We start from the raw sequence: 21,736 nt of genomic DNA, 5'->3' as shown, positions 1-21,736 counted from the left end.
AATGCAGAAACTGGCTCTGGTATGTCAGGAAGTGTGAGGATGACACAGGATAGGCCAAGGTTCAGATCTGTTGTTTACAGGGCCACTATGAGTTGTACTCAACTCAACAGTACCTAACAGCACAGCAAATGCACAGGAGGAGATTGCCCAGTTTTCTCCTGAACCAGGTGCATTTGCAGTACAACTTCTTAATCACTAGGCCATCAGAGCACCCTCACTATAACAAAGTACATTATTATGTTTTTTAACAATTTTTGTTAGACAGGGATATGCCTTGGAAAGGGACATTATGCTTAGAAATGTAGAGGGTCAGTAAAAGAGAGGAAAACTTTTAACAAGATGGACTGACACCTAACAAGAACAGTAAATTTTAGGTATTTAAACAGAAAAATTAAGACTTGTGTTCTAAATTCTGCTCGACTAGGCAAAGGTGTGCAGATGAAAACCATGTACATTTGTAGAGACCAATAGGTTTTTTTCTCTCCCCTACTTTGGACAATAATTATCTAGGACAAAAAGTGTGAATACATGGTTAATAAGTACGTTAATTATCTTTTAGGCAAGAAAATGATTAAGGCTTTTTTCTGCTTCATATCAAGAATGTTTTTACATATAATAATTGCCTATTATTTTTTGCACAAACATTCAAATTGAAGTATGTGCTTCCTGTTGTTAGCTGCCACCAAGTTGAGTATGACCCATAGTAACCCTATGAACAACAGATCTTAACCCTATCCTATCCCATGCCACTCTCACATTCTCTAACACACCTAAGCTCACTGCAGTAGTCACTGTGTCAATCCCTCTGGTTGAAGGTCTTCCTCTTTCTCGGACCTTCCACCTTTCCCAAGAATAGCCCTCGTAGCAACATGCTCAAAATATGTGAGATGAACTTTGCCATCCTTGCCTCCAAGGAGCTCTCTGGCTGCACTTTTTCCAAGACATCTGTGTTCTTTTGGCTGTCCATGGGATATTCAGTACTTCAATAGCACAGCTCAAAAAAATCAATTTTGTCATCCTTATTCATTGTCCAGCTCTCAGATGCACAGCAAGTCATCAGAAAGACCATGGCCAAAAGTAGGTCTTAGTCTTCAAATTGACATCATAGATTCTTAATAATTTGGAGAGGTCTGTGTGTGCAGACTATCCCAGTGCAACACGTCTCCTGATTTGCTGACTGCTGGTACAAAGAGTGCTGATTATGGATCTAAGTAAGATAAAGTGGTTGACAATTTTAATATTTTCTCCATCTATCATAATGCTCCCTGTTGGTCCAGTGGTGAAATTTTTTTTTCTTGATGTTGTGATGTAATTCACAGAATTGTAATAAACAAAGGTGCAAACAAACTGAGTGGGAGATTATGTATTTTTCCTTATTAGCAGGCTATTCTAAAATATTGTTTTGCTGTTCCTCAATTTTTGACTATTCAGGGTGCTATTGAGGATATTGTTATTGCTGTTGTTATGTACTGTCAAGTTGGAAGTGACTCATAGCTGACCCTCTGGCAAGTTTTCAGAGGCAGTTAATTGCACAGGAGGAGATGAATGCTTATCTTTCCCCTGAAGAGCAGCTGGTGGATTCAGACTATGGGCTTGTGGGTTGGAAGCACAATTCCTTACCACTAGGCCACTAAGCTCCCTGCTGAAGATACTGGGTACTATAAAATATTTATATATAACTACTGATTAGAACATCTGCATGTATCAATGAATGTTTCACTCAGTATTAATTAGTCTGATTCACCTGTTCTTCTATTCTCATTCTATAGTCTCCTATTTTTCCTGTATGATTTTAAATAATTTCAAACTACTGCAAAGGATACGGTGTTCAGCCATTTTGGCCATGAGATCATCATTGTCGAAAAGCAATAAGCAGATAACACCAATAATGAAAAAAGCAGCCCCTCTTGTCTGGAAAAAAAAATTGTTAAGGATAATTGTTAAAGGATTGATTAAAATTATCATTATATGGATGCTAAAATGTTTAAAAGAAACATAAAAAAAATGGTATTAAACTATATAGTATAAATTCATTACATAAATGGCAAGGTATAATAATTAAGAGCTCCAATAAACTCTGCAGGATACCTAAAGAACATTTACGATACACAGTACTGATGACTTCAATCATCTCCCTGCTAATACTGCTGGATAGGCATGATACTGTACATAAGCTGTGACTCACTGTTCAGAGAATGAACTTTCCTATTTTCAGTAAGTAGGACTTAGGGAGCTCTGCTGGCCTAGTGGTAAGAAGTTGTGCTCAAAACCACATGGTTTCACCAGCTGCTCTGCAGGAGAAGGATGTGGAATCTCCTCCCATTCAATTTACTGCCTCTGTAAACCTGCTATCGGGTCAGCTATGAATTGGTTCTGACTCAAAAGCACACAACAACAACAACAAATCCTACTTCTGGTTTAAAAGGTCAGGAAGCTAATGAATAGTAGAGATTTGTTTTGTTCTCTAAGACTGTATATACAGTTAACTTACAATAACACTTTTTAAAACATTAATTAATTAATTTTTCATTTCAATGAACATCTACAGAGATTTTGGAATTCCGTTCATCCAATAACATGAATACTTTTTTTTTTTTTTAAATTTAGGTTGTTAACATGAATACTTTTAAGTAGTCATAATACTGTGACAGTTTGAAACACAGTTATTCTTTTCTAGGGAATAAAGAGGACATTACTAAAATTAGCAAAGTGATTTCTAACATCTATCAAAGATATAATCCATTTATATCTTTATATCCAATCACTGATAAATTTTTTCAAGCTCAAATTTCAAGTGAAAGGATTTCGAACAAAAAAGTCTTTTGTCTTTTTTTCCCACTTTTTAAAATTAATCTTTTTGTCTTTTTTGTGATTTACATTTTGATTTATTATTTAAAGCCTTCAGATTTAAAAGGTACACTGAACTTTCATCTTAAAAAATAAAGACTGAACAGTTCTATGTGCTTCTCATGTACAAAGTTAAATAAACACGTGCATGCTCACACTTATACAAATGTATAGTATATGATGACTGACTTGGGTCAAGCACTCTTGTTAAACTGGAGGTAATTATTTAACCCTTTACTCAATCCACAAGGACGGACTGCCGATGGTGGAGGTGGGAAGCAGGGGTGAGAGAAAAATAGAGAAAGAAAGGGGACAGAATACATAAATCTATGTGCATAAATACTTACTATGTATACACATAGATAACTAGGTATAGATAAATCTCAAAAAGGCAGGAACAAAAAAAATACCAAAGTACACTTGCATTGTGGCAGCAGATAAGAGAATTAGGGTTAAGGGGGAGATGGTTAAGATCTATTACAGTTTTTTGAAGATTATGGTATTAACTTTTACCAAATTTGACTGCCATTCCTCTCCAATGAAACAGACGTTTTAAGAGGAAGGAGTTCCTTACAGAAAATGCTTTGTGTTCACATAAATCTGTACTATTCAGAACAAAACAATTTGCTGGCAGAGATTGTGTGTTTGCAGGAACATTTAAGCTTTCATTAAACTGGAAAGCAAGTAAATCTTTATGTCTACAAATTATACATTTAGTAGTTCCACAAATTTGGCAAAGTTTGAGATGCCATCTAGCATGTTTTCACCAAATCGTAGACATAAATATGGAAATCATCATCAAACTTGATGAAATAGATGGTTTGGCTTCTACTTGATGAATGACCATGCCAGTCCTTTCTAAGCCATCTTCTTTGGCATATTCCACTTGTTTGCTACAAGGCTGTCCACAACTTCTCCAGGCTCCCTTTCTGCTGGAGGGGAATCATTAGGATCAGGTATGATGAGAAGGTCACCTTCTTTATAGTCTTCTAAAAGCTGGTACATGTACAAGACAGGTTCTTTCTCATAGGTAATGTAAAACCATGTGTTCACTCTAGGTGCACGTGCTATGACCATTCCCTTCCATTCATCTTGAGAACCATCCTCAAACATATGTTCCACAGCTTTGACAATCATTGTGTCTGCTAAGTGTGTAACGCTGATTCGAGATGTTGCAACTCTATCAGGGAGGACTGCAAATGCAGAAACTCTTTCATCTTTAATAAGTACTAGTCCATAAACACAGTCAAATCCATTGTGTTTTATAAGATACAATGAAGGATTTACAGGAACCTGATCCAGAACTGTTCCTTTCCAAGGTGTAACGGGTTCATTTCCTTCTTTCCACCCATGCTGAATTCTGCAGCCCACGATGTCCCGCTGGGGCTGGGAAACTGGTTTGCTGGGCCCCACGCTGCTCCGATGTTTTCCCAGAATGCAAGCAGGTAAAATCAAGTTGCCAAATGCAACAAACAACAGAGAGGCCACAGTCAGCAGAGGGTCTTGTGAGGAGCCCTGTTCTATATCATGTTTGCAGACACACCAGCATGGCCTGTATCAGCTCTGGACTTCTGGCCAGGCGTCTTTCCAAATAGTGTCTTCATTCATCTGTATTTAAGCTGCAAATGTGTTTCTAAGCACGGCTGTCAATTTAAGAAGTGTGCGGCAACGTGTTAAGTGAGTGGCACAGGTGCTGGACTAGGGTGAAAATTCAATACTCTCCAAGTGGAAACTTCTCACAAAACAGTAATGTTCTTGTTAATCAACCATCTAAATGTCTCTTTTACGAAATCAGTAAAAATACATGAATTCACCTGTGAAGTTCCCCTGCCAACATGTCAGAAGACTACCGTCTGCAAACCCCAAAAGGATTCCCACCGGCCCTCTTCTCAAGTTCCTTGAACGGTCCAAACCAGAGCCAGACGGCGCCTCCCCACTCCACAACTCTACCATCTATTGCCTCTTTTGTTTTTTTTTTTTAAAATTACAGAATGGACACATCAGCAGCTTATGCAGATATTTAATGTCAGATGTAAAAGCAATTTAAAAATATTTTAATACATTAATGGTGGTAGATATTTTAGCAAAAGTCAGTATATAGAATCCTGTATCTTAAAATGTGTTATAATTTAATTTGAATGCTCAAATACAGAGGCCATAATTTAATCCTGTTGAAAAAAAAGAGCAACCAAGGATTTTTTGTTGAAAAGGAGAGCAACTCCGAATTATCCTTTAGTCATAATTAACAATGAAAAATTCATTGAGTCCAAGACAGTGGTCCAAATTCTTTACTGGTGTCAGAGAAGATGTAAAATCTCTGACCCTTATTGCTGAAAGTAAGTGCAGTTAAACTTTTTTTTTCCCCTAATGTTTCAAAGTTATTTCTTTTTCCTTGTTTTCTCATTTTTGGCTGTGAGGGTCTTAGCATTTTTCTTAACTGACTGGGTGAAAACGACCTTTAAAGAAATGAAAAATTGTTTTTTTCCTCTTGGTTTATGTTCAGAAAATTCTTCTCCACCCATAGATAAAAATATCCATCTATATTTAATACAAAGTTCAAAAACCCATAAATCCAGACACTAGCACATTTTTACCCCCACCATATGGAATTCTTTTTTTCTATAATTATATTTTATTAATTTTCATAAACATTTACAGAGATTTTGGGTTTCCATTCATTCATTGTTTCACATATGGAATTCTTTAATCAACCTTTAGTACATGCTAACGTATCCTATTGGTGAGGGGGAAGATTAATATTAACGATACAATTGGAAACCAACAGACTCAGTACTCCTTTATCCTTAGTAGACTTAGTACTTTATTCATCTGTCTCTCTGCTTAGTCTGAAAAATCCCTTTGAAAACTAAAGACATATACCTTCCTTTAATTCTCTTCTTTCTTTTCTTTAGGACAATGAACTACACATGTTGTTAGATACCATGGAGTCAATTTCAACTTCAACAATACCATGTAACAGAGAATTGCCCCGTTGGGTTTTGCTGGCTGTAATCTTCATGGATGCATGATGCCAGGTCTTTTTCCAGTGAATGAAGCTACCAGGTGGGTTAAAAATGTCAACCATTTGGCTAGCAGCTCAGCCTTTAACTCTTCGGTGCTTCTTATATATAGAAAACATTTGAGAAAATATTTATGGAGACTTAAAAAGTCTGCATCAGAAACTCATGTATTAATAAAGGAGGCAGAGTGATGGCTATTTGAGACAAAATAAATGTCCAGCAGACTGCAAGTATAATGGACTTTAATAAGCTCTTAAGTATTTTCCCAAAATGATTTATGAGTATTAAGACTTAAAAGAATTAGAATGGGTACAGCATGTGCAAAGGAAAACTTTGTGGGGATCAATCAGGGTTCTCTTTTGATTGTGGTGGTGATTGTAGGATTCAATACATGTTAACGTTCCATAGAGATACACAATTAATGTATGTAAACCTAGAAAAATCTGAACAAGGTCTATCAATTGAGCTAATTTCAATTTTCTGGTTTTGCATTTGTACTTGAGTGGGTTACATGGTATTGTTGAAACATTTGGCTGTGAGGGTCTTAGCATTTTTCTTAACTGACTGGATGAAATCGACCTTTAAAGAAATGAAAAATTGTTTTTTTCCTCTTGGTTTATGTTCAGAAAATTCTTCTCCACTCATAGATAAAAATATCCACCTATATTTAATACAAAGTTCAAAAACCCATAAATCCAGACAATAGCACACTTTTACCCCTACCATATGGAATTCTTTAATCAACCTTTAGTACATGCTAGCATATCCTTTAGTACATGCTAGTATATCCTATTGGTGAGGGGGAAACTGACCCTATGAAATCTTTCTGTTTTAACTTTCTTATACTGTTTTGCAACTTACTAGGAATCTATAATCATTTAAAATAAAAACATCTGCACTTGTAATAAATATCAAAAAGAGCATTAAAAAACTCTTGCATTCTTAAAGTGATAAAAGAAAACTTTCTATTGCTTAGAGTAACATTTTATACACACACTTTTAATTTTCAAGTAACTAATAATGAAAATGATACCTTTGCTGGTCCTCCTCCAGAACTAGTGAACAAAACACTGAGCAGTGAAATCACAACAATATCACTGTGCTCAAATAGCAGCAATGTCCTACAAAAAGAAAACATTTATCATTCTTTATCATTCATCAACTAGATATGATCTTTATCAGGAAACAAGTAAACAAATGAACAACCCCACCCAACTCTCTCTCTCTCCTGTCCAATTTCATAAAACATGAGAGAAAGAAATGACATTATTGCTTCAGAAAAAAATTTTGGCACTATTTACCTTAGAAAGGTTAAGGCTATTAATAACCAGTATTACAACTCTTAGCATTATGTGCCATATAGAATCCTTATTATACAGTACAAGGAAACACTTAAATGACTGTTCAGAGCATTATTTGTTATAGTCTTTAACTGGAGTCAACCTAAAAAAAGTTTAACATCTTAACCAGACCATCACTAGATCTTAACATCCACAGATGGGAGAATGGATTTCAATCTATTCAACAGAATATACTATAAAGCAGCTAAGAAATGAATTAACCTCAGCAAACAGACAAAAAACTCATATTGAATGAAAAGTTTTTATGAAAAAACTACAAGGAAAACCAAGAGAATGAAAAAAGAAAATTTAAGATACTGGTTATATACAAAGGGAAGGAAGAAGACTGAATCTGGAGGGACATATAAGGGTTTCAAATGTATTGTTAATATTTAACTTTTAGGGTTGAGTACAGAATATATCAATGTTTATTTTATTGTTTTTCAAACATATCTATACTTAAAAAACTCTGGGAGCATAATGGTTAAGTGTTTGGCTACTAACCAAAACTCTGCAGTTTGAATACAACCAAATGCTCCATGGAAGAAAAGATCTGGCAATCTCTCTCTCCTAAAATGATTTCAGGCTAGGAAATTATAGGGTAGTTCTGCCATATTGGATCATTATGAGTCATAACTGACTCAACAGCACATACCATCATCATGAGCACATCTTTCATGGGTATAAAACGAAAAGCAATTGTACTCTTACGTATACATCCCCAGTAGCCAAAAGGAGACTTAAGTCAGTGACCATTAACAGCCAAATGGATAAACACAAGGTGCAAAAGAGACCAATGTGATATTTAAAAGGAATTAACTTTGATATATGCTATTACATGGATGATCCCTGATGAAATTATGCTAGATAAAATAAACTAGACACATAAGAACAAATATTGCATGATTCCACTTATATGAGAAGAGTCCTGGTGGTGTAGTGATTAACTGCTAGCCTGCTAACAAGTGGATCCTGGGGTGATCTTCCATGAAGATGACAGCCTACAGGGGGTGGCTGAGTTAGAATCAACTTGAAAGCACCAAACAACAGGGGTTATGTAAACGGGAAAACTGGGAGTCACTGCTTACAGAGTTTGTCTGAGGTAACAAAAATTTTTGGAAACAGACTGGGGTAACATTTGTACAACACTGTGAGTATAATTGACTATACATTGAAAAATGGTTAAAAAGTTAGATTTTATGTTATACATATTTTACAATACAAAACCTAGTAAAATAAAAAAAAATTACTAAGGGGCTCACAGATCTAATTAGCAGATTTTCAATTACTTATTAAAACTTTTTCTTCTTTAGTAAAAATCTGTAATATGCAAAAGAATGTACAATCATACAGGCCACCGTGGAAAAGTTTAATCGTTCCTTAAAAAGTTAACACAGAACTACCATATGAACCAGGAATCAATTTACCCACAAGACTTGAAAGCAGCAACATGAACAAACACATGCATACCAATGTTCATTGAAGTACTATTCGCAATAGCTGAATGGTGAAAAATCAAGTGTTCATTAACTGGTGAATGGATAAACACAAGTAGGATATTACGTATAAAAAAAATAAGACTCAGCTATAGAGAGAAATGAAATACTGATGTATGCCATAACATGGATGAACTGGAAAAATCTTATGCTCAGTGAAATAATCCATCACAAAAGTTTAAATATTTCTATGATCTTTATCTCATAACTGTAAGAAAGAGTAAGAGTAAGAAAGAGAGTCTAGACAAAATTAGTGGTTACCAGGGATTAGGAGGAGGAAAGGGGAGTTTTTATTTAGGGAATGCTCATTTAGGGATGGGAAATCATGCATATCACAAAATTATACTTATGAAAATTGTGGAATTGGTAAAAGTGGGATTATGTTTTACTACAAAAAACGTGTAATCAGAAATTACTTTAGTTCTGGAAAATTAAAATTTATCCTGTCTCCATACCTTTTCAATCTATATGCAGAACAGATTATCTGGGAGGCTGGGCTCTATGAGGAGAAATGTGGGGTCAAGATTGTGGGGGTGGAAGATCTATCAACAATCTGCATTATGCAGACGACACAATCCTGCTTGTTGAAACTGAAGAGGACCTGAAGCGCCTGCTGCAGAGTGTCAAGGACTGCAGCCTACAATATGGATTGAGGCTCAATGTCAAGAAGACAAAGATTCTCACCACTGGACCAACTGGCAGCATCAGGATGGATGGTGAAGAGATTGAGATTGTACACAGCTTTAGTTTGCTTGGCTCCAGTCAACAGTTTGGCACCAGCAGCCAGGAAATTAAAAGGCACATTGCCATGGGAAAGTCTGCTGTTAGGGACCTCTCCAAAGTACTGAAGAGCAATGGTGTCTCTCTGGAGACTAAGGTGCGTCTGATACAGGCCACGGTCTTCGCAATCACTTGTTATGCATCAGAGAGTTGGACAATGACCAAGGAGGATAGAAGGAGAATTGATGCCTTTGAGCTGTGGTGCTGGAGAAGAGTACTGAGAATACCATGGACTGCTAGGAAAACAAACAGATTTGTCCTGGAAAGGGTTAAACCGGGTGGCTCCTTGGAGGCAAGGATTCTGAGGCTCCGTCTAACGTACTTTGGACATGTAGTGAGGAGAGACCGGTCCTTGGAGAAGGACATCATGCTTGGGAGGGTGGAGGGACGGCGCAGGAGGGGAAGGCCCTCTATGAGGTGGATTGATTCAGTGACTGGGGTAATCGGGATGGGTGTCTCAGAGACAGTGAGATTGGCAGAGGACAGAGCAGAGTTTAGGGCTGTTGTACATAGGGTCGCTATGAGTCGCAAGCGACTCGACGGCACACAACAACAACAACAACAAGTTACTAAGTAAAGCTAATACAAAAGAAAACAGGTTATTACATATCAAAGGAGTCTTCCCCCTCAAGAAACTGCATGATGGCTTCAGTAAATAAGTGAGAGACACAGCGTGCATGGCAGAGGAGCTAGTAGTGGGGAAAGATGATCCCTTTAGCAGTTCATTTAGAAGGTAAAGAATCTGAAGTGATAAATAAACTATCAAGAAAGGGAACAAACGTTTTAAAAGCACTCATCTTAGGGAGCTCTGGTGGCCTAGTGGCAAGAAGCTGCACTGCAATCTCAGAGGTATGCGGTTCGAATCTGCCAGATGCTCTGCTGGAGGAGTGGCAATCTCCTCCTGTACCAGTCAGATCCGATTTGATGGTACACACAAAAATTAAAAAAAAAAAACCCAACAACCCCCCCCACTCATGTTTTTGCACATCTTTCCAAATTCCCTGTGCTCGTAGAAGATGTTTTAAAAAACTTCTCTGTTTCTAAAGCCTTTGAACTATGAGGTAAACGTATAAAGAAAACTATGATACCACTGCTGAGGGGATCCAAAACGAGCGAGCATCAAGCACGTGGCTAAGGTAATGAAGAGCAGCAGCGGCATTGGGAAGGGGACAGCATTCACTGAGCTGGCGTTAACCATCTTCTACAGAACAGCGAGGTCTGGCATCCAAAGCAGCAGAGTTGGAGATGGAATTGAATGTGCATGGCCTACTGACTGATACACTGAAGGAAGCAGATAAAACCCGCTGGTGCTACCCCATAGTTGGTGGGGTGCTGGTTGAGTGCACTGTCCAAGAGGTGCTGGCTTGCCTTGGAGAACACCAAGGAGCAGATCCAGAAGATCACAGACATTGACACAGCAGCTCAGGCAAAGTGAGAGGAACGAAATGAATTCCAGGAAAAGCACAACCTTCCTCTCATGGGGGAAGATGAGAAACCAGCAGCCAAGGAAACTTCAGAAGGAGCTGGGGGAAGGCAAGATCAGCCGGAGTGTTAAGTCTCCTAGGGATGAAGGCATTGTTCCTACCCTGATTCCTAACTTTTAATTTCTCCTTGTTGTTATTTTCTCTGCTATTGGTAATTTTTTGTTGAAACTCTTTTGGACTCTGAATAAAATACCTATGTCAGAACATGAATAATTCAACATTCACCAAAGAAGTAATCCATCACTAAACAGCTTCTCATTTTCTGTTTGCTAAATTGTATGCCAAGTTATGGAAGTGGTAGAAACACTGTATAAAAACAAAGTTACATATGAGTAAATACCTGACATAAAATATAGTGGAGGAAGAACTATAATAGTAAAAATGAAAACAAACAATAAAAAGTATTCATTTACCTTAGTGGTCCACAAAGAGTAAGGCCAAAAAACCACAAGAGTGAGATAATGCACCCAGCAAGAGCATGTTTAAATATTCTGATCCACTATAAATGGGGAAAAAAAATAAATAAAAAATTAAGTCTGATTCAGCCATATTTTGAAACACTTAAATATGGAAAGATAATAATGGGAACAAATGTTTTTAAGGCTATTTTGAAATTAAACAGAAAATACAAAGAGTAATTGACTAACTCCGAATTTGCAAGACAATATTTTATTATCCCTTATCTATATGTTTATCTGTTAAAATTCATAAACAGTTGTCTGCAGAATACACTTTTATTTTTTCCAGTTTCTCACTTGAGAAAACAATATTTAAATTTTAAATTATTTTTCATTAGGAGTTGCGTGTCTGAATTAGTTGAAAAATGAAAATAAAATGTTTGGATTAGGATTATTAATCCTAGTTTTAAAAAATGCTTTTAATCTGTAAAACAGAGGTATCTCTCATACTCAAAATAAAAATCATGGGATAGGTAATTGTGGTATGAATCAAACATAACTGTGGTCTAAAATCAAACAGGGTCCACAGAAATGACAAAGCAATATTATTAAGCAGTATGCAGGACATTTTTGGAATGAAATGTAAACCACAGTTGCCTAATAAGAGTAACGAGTATAATAGCTAGCATGTATTGTCCACTCACCAGGTGCTAGCCACTAATCTAAGAACTTAACATATATTCAGTTATTTCTTACAGCTCTACTACAAACAAAAAAGCCCCACTGCCAGTGAGTAGACTTCAACTCACAGTAACTCTCTTGAGCAGAGTACTATCCATAAAGTTTCCAAAATTGTAAACTTTAGGGAACCACAGGAAACCAATGAAGTTACTATACTCCATGGTTCCTTCCTAGGAAGGCATTATTATGTCTATTCAACAGATAAGAAATCTAAGACAGAAAAATTAAGTAACTTGCCCGTAACTTGCTCAACATGAGTTAGTAAATGAGATAGACGCCAGAGGCCTAATCTTTTATCCCTACTTTATACCTGCCCTCCTAACAACATTTGTTCTGGGATCCTGGGAATATCTTCATGTCTGATTTAGAAATCATTTAGAGTAAGGAGATAATTGGCTTAAATTTTATTTATCCTTTAGAATTTTTTTCCATCAAAATTTGAACATAAAACAAGACTTAAATTCAACATTTTATACACGTTTTGATGGCAATCCCCACACTGTAACCATATTCTTCTCATTTCTCTGTTTCTATTTGTCCTTTCTCATCTTTATCCTAGGGCTAATGTTGACCTTTTGATATTCTATTGTTGACTGTTCTAAGGACTGCATTTCTCCCAAGTGTTAAGGATTTATAGGGCAATCTATTACTTGGCTGGAGATCTGGTGGCGTAGTCTGAAGGGAATTATGTTGTTAACCCATAGGCCAACCCTCTCTGGTGGCTTAAGCCCACCAGCAGATCCATGGTACAAAGATGAGCAAACTCCCCCTGTGTGATTTAAGACCTCTGAAACCCACTGAAGGGTCTGTTATGAGATGGTTATGGCATGATGGCCATGGAGTTTGAGTTCTGAGCTATTGTTTGGAAGAAAGCTGAATTAGGGGGTAATTTCAGCTCTAGACTTAGAGTGACTAAGGGCTCTTGGTACCAGTAGCCAGGAAATCAAGAGACGAATTGCACTGGGAAAATTGGCTGTCAAGGGCCTCTCCAGAGTACCGAGCAACGACGCCAGTTTGGAAACTAAGGTGCGCCTGATACAGTCCATAGTCCAATAGTCTTTGCAATTGCTTACTATGCGTCAGAGAGCTGGCAATGACTAGGGACGATAGAAAGAGAATTGATGCCTTTGAGCTGTGGTGCTGGAGAAGAGTGCTGAATATACCATGGACTGTCAGGAAAACAAAAAGATTCGTCCTGGAGAAGGTGAAACCAGGCTGCTCCTTGGAGGTAAGGATTTTGAAGCTTCATGTGACATACTATAGACATGTTGCAAGGAGGTACTGGTCCCTGGAGAGGGACATCCTGCTTGGGAGAGTGGAAGGACAGCGCAGGTGACAAAGACCCTCAATGAGATGGAGTGATTCAGTCACTGAGGCAATGGAGGTAGGTGTGTCAGAGACAATATGGTTGGCACAGGATAGAGCAGAGTTTAGGGTTGTTGTACACAGGATTGCTCTGAGTTGCAAGTGATTAGACAGCACACAACAACAAAAATGACAACAATGGCTATAGGTTCTGGGGCACTCTTTCACATTGTCAAACATTTTAACATCACAACACTATAGAATTTACTTCTGAAGTCTCAATTTCCAAAAAGGTCATTCAACTCAAGAGTAAGTTAATGCTGATGATGTCTAGTTAGGAACTTAGCTCATTCATTAAGCACTCCTGATCAAAGAATGATACAATGAATAGGAAGCTGCTAAGAATGAAGAATTGGGCAAAAACTTACCTGGTGTTTAGTAATAGTTTTGCCAGAAGAGAATGGCTTTTGAAATAAAATCATAAAAAATGCAGCCCTGTTAATGTAAATATTGAAACATTAAAGTTTAATAAATATTAACACGATGAGTGGCTTTAAGTAAGTATGTTAAAACTAGAACTTAAAAGGTATATTATCCTCTAAAGAAAACAAACAAAATAACCACAATTAGACCCTTTTCTGGTTCATAAGCATGATGATTGGGCGCTCATACTTCTGTATGAGTCACCTTTTAAGCCTTGTTATGGCATAGGCACACTACCCATCTGACATGAAAAAAACCCCCTAAAACCCAAAATTATTCTAATAAGACTCCCATTGCAATAATTTACAAACTCTTCTTTTGGAAGTTTTCAGAAAGAGTTCACAAGTCATAAAGAAGGTTCAATATTTTTTCATACTCCGTAATATCAAGGGAGCTCTGATAGCCTGGTGATAAGGAGCTGTCCTCTCAACCCAAAGACAAGTAGTTTGAATACACCAGTACAGGAGAATGATAGGCGATCTACCCTGTGTAATTTACAGCCTTTAAAACCCCATGGGGGGTTAGCTTATGAGTCGGTTCCAACTTGACTGCATATAACAACAACAAAATACCAAAGAAAATAATTTAATAACTTTAAATTCACTAGTAACAAATTTAAAGATGGGTAACAGAAATGAAGTACTAATTATAAGTCCTTATCTTTTACATTACATTCTATAGTTAAATAAAAATATCCTAGTCAAGAATAATTTTTCATAATTCTAAACATATTCCTAAGAGTATTTAACAGATTTTTCACTCCAAAAAGTCAGTGTCATTTCCATTATCTCAAATAGAGAATTTTTATTTAGAAAGAATTTCTTAATCATATTTGGAATAATATAAATGAACTATGAGATGATTCTATACCATAAAGAAAAACAGACAGCAAACTTAGCCCCGAAAGTAAGGACCATTTATATTCCAGTAAGGTGAGTTTCTGACACGCTAGAGCACTGTTATAACACTACTATAGTCTGGCAATTTCTGGGGTGCCTGAGCCTTATTCAGGAATCCTTACTGTAAAAACTATTTTCATAAAAATACAGACATTCTTTGTGTCTTTCATTTTCACTATCACAAGTGAACCACAGCTCTGGTTGCCTGGGGTAAAAAGCTGTGCTGCAATCCCAGACATGTGGTTTGAATCCACCAGCTGCTCTGCGGGAGAAGGATGGGAATGCCTTCCCATGCAATTTACTGCCTCTGAAAACCCACTGGCAGGTCAGCTATGGGTCAGTTCTGATACAATGGCATCCAACAACAACATGAGCTTACAAAGGCTTTTTTTTTAGAGGCTAGATGATATTCTAGGATATGCTGCAATAGTTAAGGGACTGTAGTCATCATCTATTAAGCCAGATGTTAAAAGAAATTTGCAAGAATCTCATTAACACAAACTAAAGTAGGAGCCTATATTTTGGAAAGCTATTAGAGTATAAATATACCTTTTCTAATGTTTTTGTATCTTAACCTCTATGCTATCATTTAAACAAAAAATTAAATGTCAGGAAGAATATTTTTCACAAAATATTCTATGTAGAATTTAAAAATACACAGTTAAAATAGAATTTAAAAAAGACATTTTTAAAAATATCAGAAACACAAACTTACCCAAGCTTTAAGATAAAAATGAACTGAACAATGTGAACTGCTTTTAGGAGATCGTATGATTCAAAAAGTCCCATTGCCTTAAAAAACTTGGTGAAACATAGCAACACAATATATTTTGTTAACCTGAAAAGTAAAAGCAGAAACAATTTTAGTGCCATGGAAATCACACAGAACTCTGTAATTTTTTTCATCTAATACAGCAACCCAAACCCACTGTCATCAAGTTGATTCTGATTCATAATGACCATACATTTGATTTCTGAAGCCATAAATCTTTGATAACGCTATGTATCTACGAACGAGCAGCTGATGGATTAAAACTGCAGCTCTTTCAATTAGCAGTGCAACACAGAAAATAATATGCCACCCAAGTTCTATCATACAAATAATAATGATAATTGTTAGATATAAAAAAAGAGCACGAGGGTGTGAGAGAGAGAACAAGAAACATCCCAAGAAACGAACAGGCCTTTACTGAGTGGTCCAAGAGGGATGCCAAGTGACCCGGCCCCACAGCACACGGACAGGATCGAAATTGTGCAAGGGCAGTTTGGAGGGTTTCCTTTTTATAGGGGTCCTGAGGAGGACTAAGATGGTACTTCTCGAAATTTGGCGTGTTAATTAAGTTAGGTTTTAGCTATTTTTCATCAAGCTCAGACTCTTATCAGGATCCATTGTTTGGTCTGGTCTTTGATGTGACCAGCTAGGTGTTACCAAGTTTCTCAGGAAGTGATCAAGCTTGGGGGTGGGGGAGCAACTGCCATATTCTTCTTTAATAATAATAAAAATAATACCACCACCAATAGAACAATTCCTTCTGTAGAGTTGGAACAGATTCATAGCTAACCCTCCATTAGCTTTTCAGAGGCTGTAAAATGCACAGGAGAAGACTGCCTATCTTTCTCCCATGTAGCACTTGGTGGATCTGAACACTAGAGAGGTGCCAACTTTGAGTTATAATATACTTTCAGAGTATATAAATACATCTGTATCAATAAGACTATTAAAGAATAGTCTTTAAAATGAAAGGATTCTTGGTTAATTAAGTTACCTGGACTATTCTGTAACCTGCTTTTAAAATTTAATAATCCCTTCAACCCCCAACTTTATCTGCCATGAAGCTAGAAGAGGAATGATATTAGGCTTGCCCCCTCTCTGCTTGCTTTGCTAAGTGACAGTAGCAAACTGAAAGAGCAAACTACACAGAGTCCTGAAAAGGCTCAGGAATTTGAGTCACTAAGAACTTTAGGAGGGAAATGGGAAGTTAAAGAGAGGAGGATTATAAATTAGGAAGGGACAAACCACCATGACAAAAAAGACCAGAAAAAATGGATATTGAAATCACAGCAGTCTAGAAATCTTAAGATAAGCAAAGTCTTACATATTCTCTGTAGAGCTACCTGGTCATTCTCCATACATTTTTGATTTGCTTACTGTTGGGCAGATGTCATATGTGGCTAAAAGGACAGACCTATAAGTTGGCTGGAGTGGCTTCAGGTAATAACCTTCCCTTTAACTGATAAAAAAGCCAAGATATAGTTTCAACTACTTCCTTCTTCCTTAAAGGGAAGAACTGTATCCAACATTATTGAATCCATTTTATAGAAAGCCTGAGTATGTACAGTTAACACTCAGCATGGCAAGGGAAGACACTAAGAACCTGGGTTCCAGACGGTATCATCAGGTGGTCGGAAAAAAAATACCAGCAGCTCCTGGTTTCTTGTATGTGAGAAGAATAATTCCTGTTTTTAAAAATAATCTCAGGCGAGCTCTGGTGGCCTAGTGGCAAGAAACTGCACTGCAATCCCAGAGGTGCGCGGTTCAAATCCACCAGATGCTCTGCTGAAGGAGGAGGAACAATTGCCTCCTGTACCAGTCAGATCCAATTTGACAGTACACACATTAAAAAAAAAAAATAATAAAAAGAAAAAAAATAATCTCAAGCTTACAGAAAACGTGTACAACTAGTACAACTCCCCCCCCCATATTCCCTCTAACTATATTCACTAATTGTCAATATTGTGTATCATTTGCATTACTATTCTGCTCTTCCTCTCTTCATTACTGTGAGATGCTCTTGAGTCAGTTTCAACTCACAGCTTATCTATGTACAAGGGAATGAAAGGAACACTGCTTGGTCCTATCCCATTCTTAAAATCACTGCTCTATCTGTGCCCAGGCTTTCTGCTACTGTTTCAATCCATCTCACTGAGTCACAGTGGCAAAAAACAGGATCCCAGGAATTAAGGGGATACCAACTGAAATGTTTCAACTAACAGATACAGACCTGGATGTGCCTACTTGGGAGGACAGCTGCCTGGCTGGAAGAGATCCATATTTAGTCCCATTACCAAAAAAGGTGATCCAACAGACTGTGGAAATTATCCAACAAAATCATTAATCATTACATGCAAGCAAAACACTGAAGATTATTAAAGAAATATATAGACAAAAAAGTGCCAGAAGTTAAAGCTGGGTTAGAAGAGGCCGTGGCACCAGTTATGTTAACAGCTGATGTCAGATAGATCCTGGCTGAAAGCAGAGAATACCAGAAGAATGTCTGTTTAAGCTTTATCGACTATACAAAGACATTTAACTGTCTGGGTCACCACAAATTATGGCTAATACTGAGAAGAATGGGAATCCCAGAACACGTAATTGTGCACAAGCAAAACCTATACCTAGATTAAGAGGCTGGCTATTCCTTGGAGAGGGAAATAATGCTTTAAAAGGTGTAGGGTTAAGAGCAGATGACTCTCAACTAGATGGATTCAAAGTGACTCTAGCATGAACTTAAGAATGTCTGAAATTGTGAGGATGGCAAAAGAGCAGAGAGGGTTCAGATGTAGTCTATAGGGTCACTGTGAGAAGTACCTGACTTGATAGCATCTAACAACAGCCCCTAAATACTTACACATCCTAAGAAAAGGGAATTTTCTTGTAAAACCAGTTTAGATACCAACTTCAGGAAATGTGACCCAGATATTATACTTTATTTCTTCATAGTTCAATTCTGATAACACCTTTTACAAAACTGCGTACTGCATTTGTTGTTGTAGTGGTGTAGTGTTAAAAATCTATGGCTGATTCTCCAGCCAGTTTTCAGAGGCAGTAAACTACACAGGAAGAGATGCCCATTTTTGTCCTGTGAGGCAATTGGTGGATTTGAACTGTGTGCCTTTGGATTAGCAGCCTAACTCCTTACTACTAACGCCTAGACCTTTAGTTGTCAGGAAGCAACATGAGATGCCGTTAGATAAAAATTAGCTGCTCAAGACAGCTTAGAAAACAAAATTCTTCTTTTTTTTTTTTTAAAAAATTCTTTTTATGAAAGTGAAATAGGTTTAAGTTCCGTTTCAGCACTACACACACACAATCTTAGTAATGCTAATGCTATGGTTTCAAGGACAGGGCCAGGTTCAGATCTGCTGTTCTTATGGTTGCTACGCTTTGCAGTTTTGACCTGATGGCACCTAATAACAATCCTTGAAAGAGGACTCATCAACAAGCTGTTATGCAGATGGTACCATCTTGCTCTTGAGGAGCTTGCTGCAAAGATCAAGGACTTAAAAATGGATTGCATCTTAGCATCAGGAAAACGAAGTTTCCTACCACTAGGCCAATTGGCAGCATTATGATGGATGGGAAAAAGACTGAGCTTGTTAACAGTTTCATCTTGCTTGGATTCACAATCAATACCATTTGAACCATCAGTCAGGAGATCAAATCAAGTTGCCTTGGGAAAATCTGCTGTTAGAGACCTACCTCTTCAAGTGCTAAAGAGCAACAATGTCAGTCTAGAGTCTAAAATGCACTTGATTTAGGCCATGCACTTCACAATTACTTGCTATGCATCTTAGAGCTGGACAGTGGTGACAGAAGAATTGATGCCTTTGAGTTGTGGTGCTGGAGAAAAGTACTGAATATACCATGGACTGCTAAGAGAACACACAATTCTGTCCTGGAGAGGGTTGAAAGCAGGTTGCTCCTTGGAGGCAAGGATTTTGAAACTCCACCTCACATACTTTGCGTGTGTTGTCAGGAGGGACCAGTACTTGGGGAAGGACATCATGCTTGGAAGGGACGGAGGACAGTGCAGGAGAGGAAGACTCAGGAAGAGATGGGCTGACACAGGGACTGTGGCAATAGGGTAGGTGTGGCAGAGATGGTGAGGTTGGGTCAGGATAGGGCTGAGTTCAGAGCCATTGTTCGTAGGGTCCCTATAAGTTGTAGTCAACAAAGTGTACATTCTAACAACAGTCCAGCCCAAAGAATCAAGTTAGTCTTTAAAGTCATAAAGGCAGGATTCAAAACTGAGGAAAATATAACCTTATTATAAATGAAGGCAATGAAACCCAAATCTAGACACTATAGGGGTATATTTTATACATCTTTGAAACGAACCCAGAACTCTGAACAGGTCAGCAGGGAGAGAAGTCACTGATCTTACCTTGAAGGGCTTGGTAGGATGATCGTGGGTAAAAATGTACTTTCACATTCTACTCTATACATTTCTGAATATTTAAGATCTACTGGTACCGAAAACATTATTTCTTATTTAAATAGTAAGTAAAACACACAAATAAAAAGAAAATAAAACTCTACCAGGGATTCTCTACTAGGGTTGGGGTTAACTTGGACAAAGTTGAGGAACGGCTTAGTAGTTAATCAATTACTTTTTTAAGGAGAAAGAACCATCAGAAACGCTACTCGTAGAGCGAGAAAACCTCTCCCATTCCTGAGCCCTCTCTAAGGTTAACGGTCTCCGGCAGAAGCATCGTGCAGGATTCTCGAACGTTCATTCCGTAACAAGGAAAGAACCCAATGGCAGTCTAGAAGCGGAGAGCGAGGGAGGGGGCCTCGCGGGACACCAGGAGCCCGCTGCGGACTGTCAACGCAAGGGGAGCGAGCCCATGCCCGCGCTCTCAGGGGGGACCCGGGTCTGCGAGTCCATGCGCGCGGGCGCAGGGAGAGCCGCTCCGGAGCCCAGGCCAGTCCCTTACCGGGCATTGGGCACGTCCACCGGCCCGAGGCCGCTGCCGCCGGGGCCGGCTAGCACGTCCCCGCCGTATTTCTCCTCCATCCCGGGGCTCAGGAGCCGCCGCCGCTGTCCCCACTGCGGGGTCTCCTCATGTCTCGCCGCTGCCGCGCAACAGCCAGCGTAGGCGCGTCATTCCCCCATGGCAGCGGCCCCGGCAGGTCCCCGTAGGCCAGAGCCGCTGCTGTCCTCGGCTCCAGATCACCGGCACACGCTCGTCCCTCTGTAGTAGGCCGCAAGCAGGTCCAGCACCGCCGCGACCCTGGCAAGACGAACCGGCGCGGGCGCTGCCAGGCCACGTCATCGGGCCCAGCAGCCCTCACTCCCGAGGGAGTGCCCCGCTCTGCGCCTGCGCATACGAAAGCACTCGCGTTCCCGAGCCATGTCTTGGTCTCCACCCCTCTATATGACGCCAGACGTAAAGCCCCGCCTTCTCCAGAAGGGCTTCCTTGGGACGCAGCCAAATGCACTTACTTGTACTCACACTGCCACCTATAGGCCGTCGTAGGCCGCTTCCTGTAGCACAGAAAGAGGGTGAGAGAAGATGCAGCAACTGAGCTCACCAGTCTCTCGGTTGTTGTAATGTGTCATAGAGTCGAGTAAGCCTCATAGCGACCGTCTATGAACAGCCAACCTGAACCTCTGCCCTATTCTGTGCCATCCTCTTCATCTCTGATACTCTAGAGCCCATTGCTGATGTCACAGGTTCAATCCATCTTGTTGGAGGTCTTCCTCTCCTTCACTGACCATCTTTCCAAGCATGATGTCCCTTTCTATGGAATAGCCTCGCTTAGCTACCTGTCCAAAGTGAAAGACAAAGCGTTGCCATCTTCGCCTCAAAGAAGCACCCTGGTTGCACCTTTTCCAAGACCTAACTGTTCTTTTTTGTAGGAATTCTTTCTTATGGGCCTCTCACACCTTTGCTATTTCAAAATGTGTAAACATAGGGGTTTCTGTTGAGGAAATAATGTAATTCAATAAATCTTAATATGTGACCTAAAAAAAAATGACCTCTGGAATAACTTCTGTGTTCGTACAAAATACCTTGTTGTTGTTGTTATGTGCCATCGAGTCTCTTGTGACTCATAGCGACTCTATGTACAAGAGCCCTAAACGCCGTTCTATCTTGTGCCAACCTCGCCATCTCAAACACACTCGTTTCCACCACTCCATTCACAGAATCTATCCAT

At 38.7% G+C, this 21,736-nt stretch overlaps 1 protein-coding gene and 1 pseudogene across 1 annotated transcript in view; both read right to left on the bottom strand.

The window, feature by feature from the left end:
- SLC30A5 (solute carrier family 30 (zinc transporter), member 5) overlaps positions 1 to 20,757 on the bottom strand; it is a 35,774-nt gene extending 15,017 nt beyond the window's left edge. The window contains exons 1-6 of the mRNA XM_006900025.1: positions 20,512 to 20,757; positions 15,509 to 15,631; positions 13,840 to 13,906; positions 11,381 to 11,466; positions 6,901 to 6,988; positions 1,824 to 1,911 (exon numbers count right to left, since the gene is read on the bottom strand). Coding sequence (XP_006900087.1) covers positions 1,824 to 1,911; positions 6,901 to 6,988; positions 11,381 to 11,466; positions 13,840 to 13,906; positions 15,509 to 15,631; positions 20,512 to 20,591 — 532 coding nt within the window. The 5' untranslated portion in view covers positions 20,592 to 20,757. The remainder of the gene's footprint in view (positions 1 to 1,823; positions 1,912 to 6,900; positions 6,989 to 11,380; positions 11,467 to 13,839; positions 13,907 to 15,508; positions 15,632 to 20,511) is intronic.
- On the bottom strand, positions 3,600 to 4,451 carry LOC102847697 (annotated as a pseudogene).
- Positions 20,758 to 21,736: the final 979 nt, after the last annotated feature.

Source organism: Elephantulus edwardii, unplaced genomic scaffold (assembly GCF_000299155.1).
Source record: "Elephantulus edwardii isolate Elephantulus edwardi_28Jun2011 unplaced genomic scaffold, EleEdw1.0 scaffold00271, whole genome shotgun sequence".
Taxonomy (NCBI): domain Eukaryota; kingdom Metazoa; phylum Chordata; class Mammalia; order Macroscelidea; family Macroscelididae; genus Elephantulus; species Elephantulus edwardii.
The sequence above is the reverse complement of the archived record's forward strand: the minus strand, read 5'-3'. Positions and strand labels throughout refer to the sequence as shown.